This window comes from Apodemus sylvaticus, chromosome 4 (genome assembly GCF_947179515.1).
Source record: "Apodemus sylvaticus chromosome 4, mApoSyl1.1, whole genome shotgun sequence".
Classification (NCBI taxonomy): Eukaryota; Metazoa; Chordata; class Mammalia; order Rodentia; family Muridae; genus Apodemus; species Apodemus sylvaticus.
This window is the reverse complement of record NC_067475.1, coordinates 45368632-45385997: the sequence shown is the minus strand read 5'-3', so window position 1 is coordinate 45385997 and position 17366 is coordinate 45368632. Positions and strand designations below refer to the sequence as shown.

The window sequence follows — 17366 nt, the reverse complement described above, 5'->3', positions numbered from 1 at the left end:
TGTGGTATATATACACAATGGAGTACTATTCAGCTATTAAAAGCATGATTTCATGATATTCTTAGGCAAATGGATGGAACTAGAAAGCATCATCCTGAGTAAGGTAACCAGTCACAAAAGAATATACATGGTATGCACTCACTGATAAGTGGATATTCATCCAAAATCTCAAAATAAACAAGTTACAATTCACAGACCACAGGAAGCTCAAGAAGGAGGACTGAAATGAGGGTTCTTTGGTTCCCCTGAGAAAGGGAACAAAATACTCACAGGAGCAATAAAGGAGACAAAGTATGGAGCAGAGACTGAAGTACAAGCCACCCAGAGACTGCCCTACCTGGGGATTCATCCTATAAACAGTCACCAAACCCTGACAGTATTATGGATGACAAGAAGTGCATACCAAAAGGAGCATGCCATGGTCGTCTCCAGAGCGGCCCTGCCAGAACGTTACACATACTGATCATAGGTCTGGGCATAGGGTTCCCAATAGAGGAGTTGGAGGGTGGTCTGGAGGAGCTGAAGGGCTTTACATCCCCATGGGAAGAACAAGGATGTAGGCCACCCAGATGCCCCAGGACTCCCAGGGACTAAACCATCAACCAAGGGGTACACATTGTTCCAGCCAAAAATGTGGCAGAGGAATGCCTCATTGAGCATCAGTGGGAGAAGTGGTTCTTGGTGAAGTCTCAATAGATGCCCCAACAAAGGGAAAGGAGGAGGAGGGGAGGTGGGAGTGGGTTGGGTGGAGGGCCATATACTTGGAGGCAGGGGGTGGGAGGAGGGGTTGGGGGTTTTCAGGGAGGGGGGAAGCCCGGGAAGGTTTTAGCATTTGAAATGTAAATGAAGATTATATTCAATTAAAAAAAAGAATAATTAGGCCAATAATTACCATTCTGTGTGTATCTACATAGGTTAGGTGCTTAAGCATTTCACAGATAAAGCCAAGCTGCTTCTGACAACCTGAATTTTCATTTAAACAAAAAAATAACCAAGAGTGCTTCAAAGAGTTTTCTAGACACACACACACACATACACACACACACACACACACACTACATGCAGTCAACAGACTGAATTTGACCTACTACCTGCCTTATTAAGGGAAGCATCACTTTTCTCTTACAATAAAATCACTGCTTTTCTTTCAAAAAGGAAGTTTAGTAGTTGCCATTGACTGTGTTCCTATAATGCCCAAAATACATTTATGTATATATATATGCATTATCATATTACTTAAAACTGCAACTTCTGAACATAAAATTAATAAGTAGCATAATAATCATACCTAATTTCTGAAGCTCACATTGATGCTACAGTTACTTCATTTCAACTGATCTTGTTTTAAATATTTCAACCGTTCTTTTCAAAAGCCCAAATTTCTAATTATTAATAATTCCAATGAAAATGTCTAAGTGTGTGTGTGTGTGTGTGTGTGCATGTGTGCTGTGATATAACTTTGAAACTGTTTCATTGCAACTGTTACATACAGTTATTAAATCTGTCCTTTGTATGTTAGAACAATGCTCATTCATCAAGCTGCAGCTTGCAGACTGAATTTAACCTGTTGCCTATGTTAAGAGGAGAGTCATATCAGCGTGTTTACACACCTCTTCTCTCAGGAACAGATGACATTGCTGCTTTCCAGGCAAAGAGGAAGAATTGTGTAGTTTCCATTGACTATGACCCACACCACTGAAAATATTTACTAAATTATGTAATAGCGTCCCTTTACAGACAGAACATTAAGACTCTGTTTCTTCAGCAATCAGTCTCCTTTAGTCCTCAGTGGGATCATGGGAGTGTCAGCTTCATAAGATGGGAAGAGGGAAAGAGTACTGAATAACTGCCTCCAAACCCGGGTGTATGCATGTGTGTGTGTGTGTATATGTGTGTGTAGGGTCTGGGTATGTATATGTGATGTGTGGGTCTATGTGTATGTGGTATGAGTGTGTGTGTATGTTTATGTGTGTGTGTGTGTGTGGTGTGAGTGTGTATATGTCTGTATGTAGTGTGAGTGTGTGTATGTCTGTGCATGTGTGTGTGTGGTGCATGCGTGTTTGTGTGTCTGTGTAGGCACATGTATGAGTGTGTAAGTGAGTGTGTGTGCATGTGTGTATGTGTGTTTGTATGGTGTGATTGTGTATGTGTGTGTATATGTGTATCTATGGTTAATGTATATGTGTGTGTGCATTCATGTATGTGTGCATGTGTATATATGTGTGTATGTATGTCTGTGCAGGTGCATGTGTAAGTGTGTGTGTGTGAGGGTGTGTGTGCATGTGTTTGTGTGTGTGTGTATGGTGTGTGTATGTATGTGTATATGTATAGTGAGTAAGTATGTGTGTATGGTGTGTGTATATATGTGTGTATGTGGTGTGAATGTGGTGGGAGTATGCATGTGTATGTGTATGTGTGGTGTGAGTGTGTATGGTATAAGTGTGTGTATGTCTATGTGTGTGCATTCATGTATGTGTGTGTGCATGAGTGTATGTGTGTGTGCATGAGTGTATGTGTGTGTGGTTTGTGTGTATGTGTGTCTGTGGAGGCACATGTGTAAGTGTGTGTGTGTGTGCATGCATGTGTATGTGTGTGTATGGTGTGAGTGTGTATGTTTTTGTATATGTGTGTGTGGTGTGAATGTGGTGGGAGTATGTATGTGTGTAAGTATGTGTGGTGTGAGTATATATATATATGTGTGTTTGTAGTATGAGTGTGTATATGTGTATGTAGTGTGAGTGTGTGTATGTCTGTGCATGTATGTGTATGTGTGGTATGTGTGCATATGTGTGTGTTGTGTGAATGTGATAGGAGTATGTGTGTGTATGCGTGTGAGGTGTGAGTGTATATGTGTTTGTAGTGTGAGTATATGTGTGTGTGGTGTGAGTGTATATATTTCTGTACACATGTGTGTATGTGTGTGCGTGTGCGTGTGTGTGTGTGTGTGTGTGTGTGTGTGATGTGAGTGTGTATATGTGTATGATGTGTTCATATGTGTGGCTGTGCAGGCACATGCATTAGTGTGTGTGTGTGTGTGTGTGTGTGTGTGAGTGTGTGTGTGTGTGTGTGAGTGAGTGTGTGTGTGTGTTTAGAAACCTCTCTGAAAGGATCTTGGTTTATCTTTTTAATGAAAATTCATGGAAAAGTGTATTATTGTACTATCAGGTTTTGATCTATTTTTTAATCTATAGTTTTGCTAGGACAAAGGAAGGTTTAAAAAGGTAAATCACAGTTTGCAAGAAAATAATTTTGTGGTATAAAGTATCATTTTATATATTATTATCTTGTAACCTTGTAAATTTTATTCAAGAATGGGTGAGTAACCAAGACGTAAGAGGTATTTAGAATTTTGAGTAACATGGAGCTCTTGCAGACGGCCTGCATTTTGCTCCCAGCACACACATGCTGGCTCACAAGCTTGTGACTCTAGTTTCAGGGCATCAGTCTTCCCCTTCTGACTTCCTTGGACACCAGGCATTCGCATGATGCACATACAGAGTGCAGACCAAGCACTCATACACATAATATACAATAAATCATTTAAAAATATAAATAAAATATCAGTAATAAGTTTAACAAAAGTCTTCCAATGATGAATTTCTGAAAATATAAAATTTAAATATATCACTATTGATCAAGAATTCACTTAAAAAAATAAGTGTTAGGCTGAACCTACAAGTACCATCTATTCTAGAATATAAAGCCCAGGAAAGGAGACCAATGCACTATCCTGTGGTTAGTATAAACTCACCATAGGAAATAATTTTTCTGTGTTACTTAGATCATTATTTCTTAAATTTGATTCATCTGCTTCATGAATTTTGCAGTAAATTTAAAGGTTCCTTCTTCTGCACCTCATTCTTCAGCTACTAAATCAAAAACCTTAGAAGATGAATGAGAAATGTGTATTTTTAACATGACAGGAACTTAATTTTCATGCCTGGTTCAGTTCAGTCTTTCACCTCTGGGAAATAATCAGCTGAAATGAGGGTCAATTGTCTTTATGTGAAGGGTCTTCTATTTCAAGAGTAGCTCTGGTAAGCTATTGTTCAAATCGTAATTAAAAGAATGTTACTAAATTACAGAGTGCCAACTGTCAAGAATTGGTGTGAATGTAATAATCTTGAAGCACTGGGAAATAATGAGCATAAAAATTAAGTTGTAGATTAGCTGCATTAAGAAAAGGTTAGCTTCCTACAGATTTTTATAAGGTTATGCTGTTAATTTTGGATTGGTTTGAACATTGTCTATACTTAAACGAACATTTCAGAATGACAGAATTGTCATTATTCATTCTTTTACATATTCATTTGTGAATTTTATTGAGCTTATCTGCATTAGAATAGATATTCGAATTTAATCATGGTAAATCTGAGTGTAAAGTTTTATTCATGGAATATTTTGGTTTAATTTTAAAACTTGGTTGCTATAGGAGTTTTATGAACCTCCTCAAAGGAGGGTTAGTTGTGGAATATGTAATTTACTTACTGAAATTGTTTCCTGAAATTTTAGGTTGTATGCGTGGTAAATAATTTTAAAGGAAGACAACCAGAAAATGGGCATATACACAGGGACAATGTGGCCCGGATGCCGATGACCAACATCCCTCGAGTAGAAAGCCCTTTGGAAAAGGTAACATCTGTGCAGGTGATTCATAACTTCAAAATGTCATTATCGAGGCTAAATTCAACAGTTATTTCTGTTTGTGTATTCAGAGAGTGAGCAGTTATTATTTATTTATTTATTCATGCTTATGTAATCTCAGAATTTAAGGTGTCAATTAGCAAGAATTTACTACTGGAAAGATCATCTTATAAAATGCATATCTCATTTAAAGTGCCCACAGATAGCAGCCATGCTGGCATCTCTGTAACTGTGCATTAAACTCACAGAATGACAGAATTGTCATTATTCATTCTTTTACATTGCTAGAGTGGCTAAGGAACAGTGTTCCCTGGCTTCATTCACAGGCAGAAAGGAAAAGGCACATTCATTTGCAAATGCGTTCACTTTTTCTCAAAGTCAAATGAGAAAGTGCTTCATACATTGTCACCATGCAGTGGGCAGACAAGTGTCATGCCCGGAGTCTCATTGCACCAAGATGAGGTAACATGTAACCAGCAGCTGCATTTCCTGATGCAAGGGAGGCTGCCGGTCAGGCTGGGCTGAGTTTGCCCCAGACAATGTTTTAAAGGACAGGTTCAGGCCTCAGTGGGTGTCACAGTGGCAAGAAGTCAAGCATTTCTTGCACCTTCTGTGTTTTCATAGGCTATTATTGCATTCTCTGCATTCAAAATTCCTACTGCTCCTGTATGCTCCTTCCTTTTATTTACAATAAGTTTCATGATAATAAGTTATGTGAGCTAGAATTTTCCAATAGAATCCCTAAGCTGACAGAGACAAGTGTTTATGAACTATTAATTTTGTTATCCATATCAAGTCCAAGTGATTTGTCTCCTTCATTTTGGGAAATAAGGCTGAGATAAAGCAGATTCTGGGCTTCCTTGCTTGCTGGGATATCATCAAATGGAGATAGCATTCTCTCTGTTCTTTTTCCTTTCATCCCCAATCAGAATTCTTTTCTGCACTGGCTTGTGTTCCTGACTGCATCATGGAAGGATCTTGGCAGGAATGCTAGAGATATATACTAGGGAGAGATTTTACCCTTTCCCTAGACTCTGCACTGCCGAGGGCCTCATTCCTGTGCGTCTCAGCCAGAACTAGAGGGCAGTCACTTAAAGGAAAGAACTTTCTACTTGTGTGTGTGTGTGTGTGTGTGTGTGTGTGTGTGTGTCTGTCTGTCTACCTGTGTGTCTGTCTATATGTGTCTGTGTGTCTGTCTGTCTGTCTACCTGTGTGTCTGTCTGTCTATGTGTGTCTGTGTGTGTGTCTGTCTGTCTACCTGTGTGTCTGTCTGTCTATGTGTGTCTGTGTGTGTCTGTGTGTGCCTGTGTGTGTGTTTGTATGTGTGTGTATGTGAGAGAGAGAGAGAGGGAGGGAGGGAGAGAGAGAGAGAAAGAGAAAGAGAAGGAGGGGACTTTGTGGAATAAGTATGTTGCTTTTTGTTAGGGTTCACATTGCAAACAGGAGGGAAGAGGAAGGAGGAGACAGAGGAGGAGGGGAAGCATGCCAAATCCCCCTCTTCCTTTGATTGTGATAACCAATAGTTAAAGAACATCATTTGTTCCTTCACAGTGATGAGTGAAGAGGAGCATTTTGTCAACATTTGATGGGCAGGCAGGGCTGAGAGAATTAGTATCATGCCAAGATGGTGCTTTTCCATGTCTGTGTGTTTCTTCTACAAGTTATGTAAACTGGTAAACCTCTTCTGTTCAAGCACACATTTGATGAACTATGACCTATAGTATAATAATAATAATACACAGGTATACTTCATCTCTTTGCAAATGACTTTTCCCTTAATTGTGGGAGTTCATCACATGACAAATATCATAATTTATGAGGAAAAGTCATGGGTTCTTTCAGATCTGAGTCAGATTATCTGAATAATCATTCTCTTTTATGAAATGAATGGCTAATCTGTGGTAAGCATCTCATCAGAGTACAATGACCACTAAATATTGAAGAGGCTAATAATTTTATTCATCTGTTTATCAATGAAGTCATAAAGACTCTGAGTACCTAGCCATGGAAGATTATTTAATCAGTGGTGAATGTCCCCATGACAGAATTCATATCATACAATGCCTCTGCTCATGGACCTATGAGGAGTCTGGCTGGAAATTTTGAAAAATGTTGACCTTAGCCAATTCACTCAAGCTCAGTGACTAGTGTATTGATTCCTTTTATCTTGCTGTGACCAAATATTTGACAGAAAGGAAATTAAAGGGACAAGAATTTATTTTGGCTCCAGTTCAAAGGTGAGAGCCACCATGGCAAGGAAGAAATAGCTGTAAGAGTGTTAGCTGTCCTTTCACATTGCTTCTACAGTCAAGAAGCAGAGGGAGAGGAAAGCGGGTCTTTGTCTTACTTTCGCCCACTTTCCTTTATAATTAGTCCAAGACCAGTTTGTGGGATGATGGCGTCCACTGTCAGGGTAGGTTATCCCTTCTCAATCAGTCTTCAAGGGAAGCACCATTCTATGGTAGTACTCTCCCAGAGAAGTGTCTCTTAGTTTATTCCTAACCTCCTCGATTTGACATTGATGATTAAACATAGCATTTGACTTTTGCTTTTTAGATTTTGTTTGTTTTGGTTTTGGTTTTATAAACTGGTCATTTGTGAGAGTTGCTTAACTTACTCATAAAGTACTCAGAAAAATGTCTAGAACCTATGAAACTAAACAATAGCCAATTATTATTTTACAGCAGTAGAATGCAACAGGTACATCAAGATACAAAAGGATAAATTTTAATTTTAAAGTACTTTAAAAAAAAAGGTTTTGGGGTGGTAGGTTGTTTGAAAAAGTGTCTCATGTTACCATAGTTGGCCTCAGATTTGGAATATAGCCTAGGATAGCCTTGAACTCTTGATTTTCCTGCCTTCATTTAAGTTCTGGTATTATAGGTGTCTACCACCACACTTGACTCCAGAGAAATTACATTTGTAAAATCTTGTGAATGTGCAGAGTGAAGGCAGTTACTCAAAATACTATACAAGATATTCACCTCCTGTATCTGGAGAGGAGTGTGTGGGTAGTGGGGTGAGAGAGAGTGACAGAGAGAGGGAACGAGACAAAGAGAGACAGGGACAGAGAGACAACTGCAGAGACAGAGACAGAGAGAAACTGACAGAGACAGAACAAATAGAGTAATGCTAAAACCTTAAAATAAACTGAGCCAATGAAACAAGACTTTGTGTCACTTTACTAGCTTGCTTTTCTGCCTCTACTTCTTCCCTACCCCTTTCTCTCTGTCTCTCCTCCCTCTTTTTCTCTCTTCACTTTTCCCTCTTCCTTTCTATAATCAGTTACTATGCTGTTCATGAGTAAATATAATTACAATTTTAAAATATTTCATTTTTATAAGCTAACTTCTGGAAGGTCTGGTCTCATTAGACGATCTAAATGATACGTTCAGACTAACGAGAATTCCTTAGGGGGGGTGCATTCAGTAAAATTTACACCTCTGTGCGATATCCTTGTGATCTGTATAATCCTTATGAAAGACCTTTGTTTTCCTCTGTCATGCACTCCATCTGCAGCCCATCTGAAGTCCTCTCAGAACAGAAACTCTGGCTCTTGCATATGCAGGAGTCTTTCTTTCTTAGAATTCCTCCCCTCTCACTCCCAGAAAGTCAGCTCCCTTCAGATGTCACATTCTGTCCCCCAAACTCATTCTCTTTGAACCTTTGAGATGCATTTCCAGAAGAATTGGCAGTGTTGCTGGCTCTGGGATGTTTCCAGAAGCTTAAAAGACACTATTAATTTCCCTTAGGAATCCAAGAATCAAGGATCTCTGTTTTCTTCTAGGAAATAATGATGCAACCAATTATAGTTCTACTGCCCTTTATCTCCTATATTAGGAATAATAGTGAAGGTCTTGACTTTATAATAGCTGATTATGAGAATGAAAATAACAGCAAAATGTTAGGAATTTCTACCAGATGCAGCATAAACAAATCCACAGTGAAGGAAATTCATCCCTACCCCAAATTTGCTTAATGATTCAGGACAGATAAAGGGGCCCTTTTTAAAACTGAATAAGCATCCCCAAAGTGAGTGGGTAACTATTTTATTTCAAAACAATAAATGCAAATAAACAAAGAGCTTGGCAAATGGCTCTTCCAGAGAACCCAGGTTCTCATCATCCACACAGCAACTCACAACTTCCCGTATGTCCAGTTTCACAAGATCAGGTACATACAGTCATTTGGATTCTTTGGGTACCCGATGCACACATAATATACATACCTGAAAACAAAACACTCAAAGACATAACCAAAAACAATTCTATCTTTAAAAATGACCAAGCATATAAAATGCAACAGAAACAATTGCCTTCAAAGATTCCCACAGCTTTATAGAGTAGAAGTTAAGCTGCCCAGAACCATAATCTGTGGTGGGTCAGCAAACATGAGACAAAACTACATAGGAATAAAATTATCTTGCTAAAAATGCTCACATGAGTCTCCTCACACATTCTGTTCAAATGAGGACAGAGAAGTGCCTCTTCCCTCTCCTTCATGCAGAGGAGGAAGATCCCATAGTTACTGTGGGGAATGTTTGGACTGTTCATGAAGCCTTTTCACACAGTTTAGAAAATTTAAATGAGTTAAAACTAGATTGCTTCAAATGGGAATAATCAGGAGACGAACTTAGATCTCTTAAAGTGGCTTTGTGAGGGACATTGCAAACCTTTTATTGGGTGAGGGGTGACAAGGAGAAAACTAAGATGATGCCATTGGTAAAGTGCTTTTCCAGAAGCATGGGGGCTAGTTTGAGTCTCTGACGTGCACATAAAAGGCAGGTAATATCATGTGTGTCTATAGCGCCAGAGCTATGGAGGCAGAAACAGGTAGCCATTTTTAACTCTTGGGGTACCTCTACTCTCAAGGAGCAACCCTGTCTAAAAATAAGGCGGGATGGAATTGAAGGAGTTGCTCATGGTGATTTTTTAGCCTGTGCACATTCGATCAAGCGTTCATGCACCCCCACATACAAATGCATACATCTTAACGAACACCGCAGCCCCCTCCTTCCCTCACACACATCAAAAAGAGCTTGACTACATTTACGGTCCATGGCACCTCCTTTCCACAATACAGGAAATTAAAGAGAACACGTGGGATGGAAGCTAAACCTGTGAGATTAGGAACCAGTGAAAGAACACAGGTACTAGCATGGTGGGATTTCAACCAACATTGGAGGTCAGAAAGAAGAAAGTCCATGCAGAGGAAAGCAAAAACAAGTAAATTAAGACTAAAGAGAGCCCTGGAGAAATAGCTCAGCAGTCAAGTGGGGATACTGTTCTTAGGTCAGGCCCAAGTTCTAGTTCCAGCACTGGTGTTAGGAGGCTTATGACAGCTTAACCCAGCTTTAGGGGATCTTACACCTCTGACTTTGGCAGGTACCTGCGTTCAAGTGCACAAACTCACACACAGATATACACACGTACACACAATTAACATTTAAAAATATTTTGCTGTTTTAAAAAAATAGATTAAAGTGTGAAAGAGCTATTCAAAGAAACTGACATGAGAAAAGGTACCAAGCAGAGAAGACACTCACCAAAGCTTATCTTCTAGGAAAGGGTGACCATCAGAGCAATGAAGGTATTATCTAATTTTCTTTATATATTAGGATATATTGTAAGAATAAACCTCTTTTTCCAAATAAATATTTGAATATGTAATATGGGAAAGTTAAGCAGATGCAAGGTCAAATTGAAATATTTACTAGAACCTCTCAGAGATTCATTGAAAATTAACAATACTGAAAAAAGTATACAATTACAGATTGTAACAATGAGGAAAGTAACAATTACAGATGTTGTGGTAGTAGACAGTGTCAGTCTCAATTACTAACTACTTCTTCAGGCAGAATACCTTTTCTGATTCATTTAATTCAGACTTGGCTACTGGCCTGTGAATAGAACTGACAGAGATTTTATTGGCCAGAAATTTACTGAGCTTTGAGAATTTCTGCCTACTTTGTTGGCCTATGCCTTCTCCTGGTAGGAGCCTGCTCCAGCCTACATTCCAGGACAATAAAACGTGGGTAGTGGATCAGCTCCACAGAACCTAGTCACCAATGTATAGTACGAGAAACAGGCGTTGGGAACCACAGGGTTTGGAGGTTGTCAGTATACCTTGTGAAGGCATGCACACTACCAGGCAGTAAAGATAGGAATCTGCTCTCTTAGGGTTCTCTAGAGCCATACATACATACATGCATACATGCATACATACATACATACACCACAGTCTCTTTTTAGTAGTAGTAGCAGTTGTTTTGTTGTTGTGTGTATGTATGCATGTGTGTTGTTGTTGCTTTTAGTTATTAGATTGGAAATATGTGATCCTATAATGGCTATCCACATACTGGAGATCCAAAGAAAGATAAAGTAGATAGAAACAGTTGTAAATATAAATTTCACTTCAGACGATAAGACATTAATCAATCAAAGGAAAAGAAACTGGTCTTGCCAACAAGAAAGAGAATGAACTAGAAAGAATAGTTTACAGGTAGAGTTCCTGGTAGGAAAAATGGCTTATCATGAGCATGTAACCTGTGCCAGTCGATGAAACAGGTAATGTAAGTGAGCACCCTGATTAAACAAACCATCTGTGGAGTGAAAAACAATTAAGCAAGGTTCCAGAAATCTCCAGATGTTCCAGAGACAAGCACCACTGTGAAGGAAATCATGATGCTTACTATCACAGCATCTGCAGAAGCAATTGATAAAAATAGGAACATTCTAAAAGAACTTCCAATGACCGGAACAGCCTGTGTAGTGACCTTTCCATGGTCTTGGTAGCAGATTATAGGATGACAGAAGTCAAAGAGAAATAGGAGCTGAAAATGTATTCAGAATGGTGTGTGTGTGTGTGTGTGTGTGTGTGTTTGTGTGTGTGTGTGTGTGTGTGTTGGCCTGTGAAGAGAGCTAATTGTTAACAGTTCCTTTGTACTTCAAACCCAAGATTTCTGTGGGTGTTGTGGGCTTTTTTTTTTTTTTTTGCCTAGGCAAATATGATTATATATTGCTATGTTCCCTGAAAAATTCCTTTGGAGTTTCAGAATGTTGTAACTATCCATCTACTTAAGATTCAATTGCTTTTCTATAAAACAAATCTTTGTTTCGTGAAACTGCTGAATGGTATGTAATGCTCTATAGGACCACACAAGACAACTTCAGTAGTGATTAGATATTGCAGTAGCTAATGGGCATAAACTGATACGTACTTTAGGCACTGAAGGCTAGTTTTGAGCATCTATGGAAAGTAATTAAAGAAATAAGAATTTATATGCTGTTCTCATGTGCTTTATTTTGCTTTAAAACCGAATTTTAAATGGAAATAAGTAAAATGTGACAGGTATATACTGGGCTGTTTTATTTATTTTGATTTTCATTTTTAAAAAATTTTATGCATGTTTTTAAATTTCTTCTGTTTTGATCTGAGATAGAGATAGATAAACAGACAGACAGATAGATAGATAGATAGATAGATAGATAGATAGATAGATAGATAGTTACATAGATACAAAGATGATAGTTACATGAATACATGGATGATAGATAAATGCATACATATATACATAGATGATAGATACATACATAGATACATCGATGATAGATAGATACCTAGATGACAGATAGATACAGAGATGATAGATAAATAGATAGATAGAAAGATAGATAGATAGATAGATACATAGATAGATAGATAAATAGATACATAGATAGATACAAACATACATACATATGCATACATTAAATTCCCAGATGATTGGTAGTTAGATAGATAGATAGATAGATAGATAGATAGATAGATAGATACAAACATACATACATAAGCATACATTAAATTCCCAGATGATTGGTAGTTAGATAGATAGATAGATAGATAGATACATAGATAGATACATAGATAGATACATAGATAGATACATAGATAGATACATAGATAGATACATAGATAGATACATAGATAGATGAGGTTGGATGGAGAGGTAGGTAGGATATGGAAGGAGTTTGGGGAGGGGAAAACATAATCAAATATATTTTATTAAAAAATCTTTAAACAAACAAGCAAACATACTTGTAGCAGCCATTAGCATCTTGTGGACGCACTGTGCACTAGACACTAGCATCCGTGGTCAGTCTCACATTGTTTTTGCTGTTTAGGTCTGCACATTCAGGATTGGGTTTTCCACACTATCTGTGAATTGTATTAGATAGAGAATGACAAGCAGGCTTTTTTTTTTCAGTTTCCCTTTGTGAAAGCTTCTTTCTGAGAATTACTTTTGAATGGCATCGTGGGTGATGACTATAGCTTAAGCGGATATGATTCACTCTGCTGTTAGTTAAGGGAGAGTACGCAGTGGCAGAGTGATGGGTGAACAATTTCTCTCCAGCAGCACACACAGTCATACACAGGCAGGGGTTCAGAGCTGTCCACCACGCCCCTCGGTGTGGAACATTTAAGAATGATGAAAACTTTCTGTGGAGAATGTATCCCACAGAGAAATACTCTACAGTAGAGAAAAATAGCTACAACTAGGGGAATAAACAGTAAACCAAGCCCAATGTCTTGGAACTAAACCATACCACCCTTTTTAATTCATTGTTTTAGGTAAAGAAGGAGTCAAAAAGCACAAGTCAGCAATCTGGATATCTTGTTTCTTGTTTAAAAAATTAAAAAGCAGGGCTGAGGTTGTAGTTTAGTAACTGATTGCCTACTGTGCTTGAGACCCTGAGATGGCTACCCAATCTGAAAATAAATAAATAAATGAATAAATAAATGAAAAGAAGAGATGAGAGAAGTGGGAAAGTGGGATAAGAAGAGATGGAAGATAAAAAAAAAGAAGGAATGAACTATTCAGTTAAACAAAACAAAATGGACAGGAAGTACCCATATCCAATCATAGTGATAACTTGAAATTCTCTCTTTCTCTCTGTCTCTGTGTCTCTGGGTCTCTGTCTCTCTGTCTCTATCTCTCTGTGTGTATGGGTGTGTGTGTGAGTGTGTGTTATGTTTGTGGGGTTTGTGTAAGTGTTGGTATGTTTATGTACACATGTGAATGGGCATGAACATGTATTGATTTTTGTAGGGAAGCCAAAGGTTTGTACCTGGAGTTTTCCTATGTTGTTTTCTATGTTGTTTTTTGACATATTCTGTCGCTGACCCTGAATCTGGGCATTTCAGCTGTAATAGACGCATATACTATGCCCACCCAGCTTATTACCTGGGCACTTAGAATTCAACCTCAGGTCCTCGTGCTTGTATGACAAGTATCTTTCTTGCTGAGTTATTGCCTCAAGCCCTCTGAAACATTTTCTTAAAGCAGATTGCGAGGCCCCCTGAGAAAGTAATGTGTGGCAACACATCCTTGTAACATTAGCACTTTGAAGCCTGAGGTCGGGAACCACGGTGCCTACACAGAGACTATGAGATTAGCCCAGGCTCCATCATGAGAGCCTGTCTCACAAAATAAAAACAAAACCTTTGGGATTGTGTACATGGATTTCTATACAAGAAGGCTTATACCAAATAATATGTTTGCTCATATCCATTACCATAGATAAAGTTATAAACCAATAAATAAAACAAACATATCATCAAACTTAATAGTAAAAACTAAGCTTCTGTGAAAGATTAACAGATGTCTCAAGCTAGGTGAGAACTTCACACATAAAATGGCATTTTACTGTCTATAAGAAAACAGTGAAATACATCCTATTACTGTTATATAATGAAGGAGAGATAGAAGTAGCTTATTTTAAATGTGTTATTAGGATATTTTCCAGTACATTTATTTTATAATTTTCTTGTGGAATCAAAACAATTGGATATTGAAATAATGATTCCATGTCTGAAAACACAAATTCTGAACATTAGTAACTTGCCTTTGGACAGCTCATGGCTCTTAGTCCTATTTTTTTTAAATTAAATTCAGGCATATTAAAAAATAATTTATATCTTGTAAAATTGTCATTACATGTGCACATGTATGTGTGTGTATGTGTGTATGTGTGTGTATGCAGGTATCTGTCCACATGTATGTGGGGTAGCCAGAAGCCAACCTTGGATGTCATCTACCTTGTTTCTGAGACATGATCTCTGAACACCATAGAGCTGACATGAATTGTGAGCCCCAGGTGTTCTGCTGTCTCTGGTTGTCCAGCCCTGGGGTTACAGATGTACACCGCCATACCTGGTGGTTTTGATGTGGGTTCTGCAGGTGGAACTTGGGTCCTCGAGCTTGTAGAGCAAGCTCTTTACCTATGGAGGTATCTCCCTAGTCCCTAAGATTCCCAGTCTTATGGGTTCTGTTGAAAATAGGTTTTCACGTAACAATCAACACTAGTAAGCTACGGAATTTTCAGTCTACCCACAACAGCTACCGTTTGATAAGCAGCCCACTTCCAACATCTACCCCTGGTAACCACTGAGCAGCTTTCTGTGCCTGCACTTCTTTCTGCCTTTCCCAGGGTGTCCTAAATAGGCTGACATTGCATATAAGTTTTTAGTCTGCCTCCTATTTGGGTATCAGTGGGCTTTCCACTCTTTCTTTTTTTTATTGATGAGAGGTGTTCTGTTGGGTAATTGTACCTCAGCTTCTTTTCCCATTGGCTGGCTGGAGAGTATTTGGATTGAATGTCATTGAAGGAAATCATGAATGCAGCTGATATAAATATTAATGTACAGGATTCTGTATGAATAAACACTTTTTATTCATTCATAAATTGCAGACACACACATACACACACACCTGGAAAAGAAAAGTGGGCCATCTGGATTTTTACCGACTAGTGCTTTTTTATGGAAACAGGCAAGCTTATTGGTGTTAACCAGCAACTGGTTATAAAGGAGTCTGCCGTACATCTGCTTCTTTGTCTATGCCCTCTAACTCTTCTTCTTGGGGGAGTGCTCTGTGCTTACGTAGCCAGTCCAAAGCATTTTTAAAGGTTAAATTAATGTGAAAGAAACATGAGAATAACTTATGGGTAAGTTCCAGTTACTAAGAATATAAACATGATTTCTATTAGGGCTGTAATAAATGAAACTTGAATAAATACCAAGTCCAAAGGCCTGTAGTAGATGTCACTGGCCATGTGAGATTGCAATATCATGATGAGGGAGACTGTTTTGAAATCAAACACGGGGGCAGTGCCAAGAGCTGTGGTGGATGAGGACATTCAGGGGACATCCACTTATACTTTGTAGCATCTCCTAAGAAAAGATAGAATCATTGCTAACCGATAAAGTAAGTGCATGAGGATAAGAGGCTTGGGGATGGTAAGTGTACTGGCTGGTTCTGTGTGTCAACTTGACACAGACAAAGGAATTTCAGTTGGGGAAGCGCCTCCATGAGATCCAGCTGTGGGGCATTTTTTTGATTAGAGATCAAGCGGGGAGGGCCCCTTGTGGGTGGGCCCTCTGGGCTAGTATTCTTGGGTTCTATAAGAGAGCAGGCTGAGCAAGCCAGGCGATGCAAGCCAATAAGAAATAGCCCTCCATGGCCTCTGCATCAGCTCCTGCTTTCTGACCTTCTTGAGTTCCAGTCCTGACCTCCTTGGTGATAAACTGCAATTTGGAATTGTAAGCTAAATAAACCCTTTCTTCCCCAACTTGCTTCTTTGTCATGATGTTTGTGCAGGAATAGAAATCCTGACTAAGACAGTAAGCATCAACTGAGGGGGTCAGATGAGTGGGGAAAAATAGAACCTAAAACTGGGGTGGATGTAAGAATTAGCAGTCAAGAAATGTCCACATGGTCAAACTTTGCAGTCAGACAGAAACTAGGGAAACTAGGAGTTTACATTCCTAACATGGTAGGTTTCTGGGAATATAGCCAAGACTGTGGACTAAAGGTGTGACAGACATGAAAGTGCTGAGCCCTAGGAAGAATACAAACCTTAAAGGGCAAATCATTTTATACTTACATCCACCAAGGACCACTTTTTACAGCACTTTCAAAACTGGTAAATTTCTGGGCTGCCAGTCCAGGGATTTCTGCTGTAACGGGCACTCACTGGCTTAGATCTGGAAATCAAGATTATACACATCAAGGTTCGAAGAAGATTTAGATATTAAGCCATAGCAGGGATTGTATGTAAAGGTGTCAGCAGATCCTCTGATGCTGCAGCTCTCAGTAAGGACTGCACACTAGGATCAGAGGGAGAGCCCATCAGCATTCTTGTGACTGGGTAAGGACTTGAACCAATGAGATCCAAGCCTCTGGAGCTATTCCTGTCTTTAGTCAAACTCCGACATGAAGTCCAGGAGGAGCACCAGCTCTACTAAAGACCTGGGCTGGGCACTGCATCTTCCAGGACTACCCAGTCTCCTAAGCTCTGTAGCTAAGACTCTGGCATAACCTAGACCAGCCTTTCATTTAATGAACTTGTCAAAGGAAGCCTTCTAGAGATCCCTTCTTCCTAGGGAGAGAGGATTCTCTCACGAAGTAGCTTTTTAGCCCCTTTTAATTGTTCAAAAAACGAACGGCAAGAAGACTGAATTAATATAAAACTCTGCATTACAACAAAGCTAGTGTCGATAGACTGTCCTCTTGCCTAATGAAGCTCATTTCTCAGTTTTATTTTCCTGCATTCCCACTTTCTATAAACAAAATAATTGCCTACTTTGAAGTTTACACCCAATTCCACAGACCCAGGTCTTAACTTCTCTAACAGTGTCTTCATCATTAAAACGTGATCTCTTTTTACTAAGTGATCTTACTC

At 38.9% G+C, this 17366-nt stretch overlaps 1 protein-coding gene across 2 annotated transcripts in view; it reads left to right on the top strand.

Annotated features, from left to right (window-relative positions):
* Plppr5 (phospholipid phosphatase related 5) overlaps positions 1-17366 on the top strand; it is a 112843-nt gene that overhangs the window by 91480 nt on the left and 3997 nt on the right. The window contains exon 5 of one of the 2 annotated variants that reach the window (XM_052178511.1): positions 4513-4632. In XM_052178511.1, coding sequence (XP_052034471.1) covers positions 4513-4632 — 120 coding nt within the window. Of the gene's footprint in view, positions 1-4512; positions 4648-17366 lie in introns of both variants that reach the window. The other variant, XM_052178510.1, reaches the window with a different exon arrangement.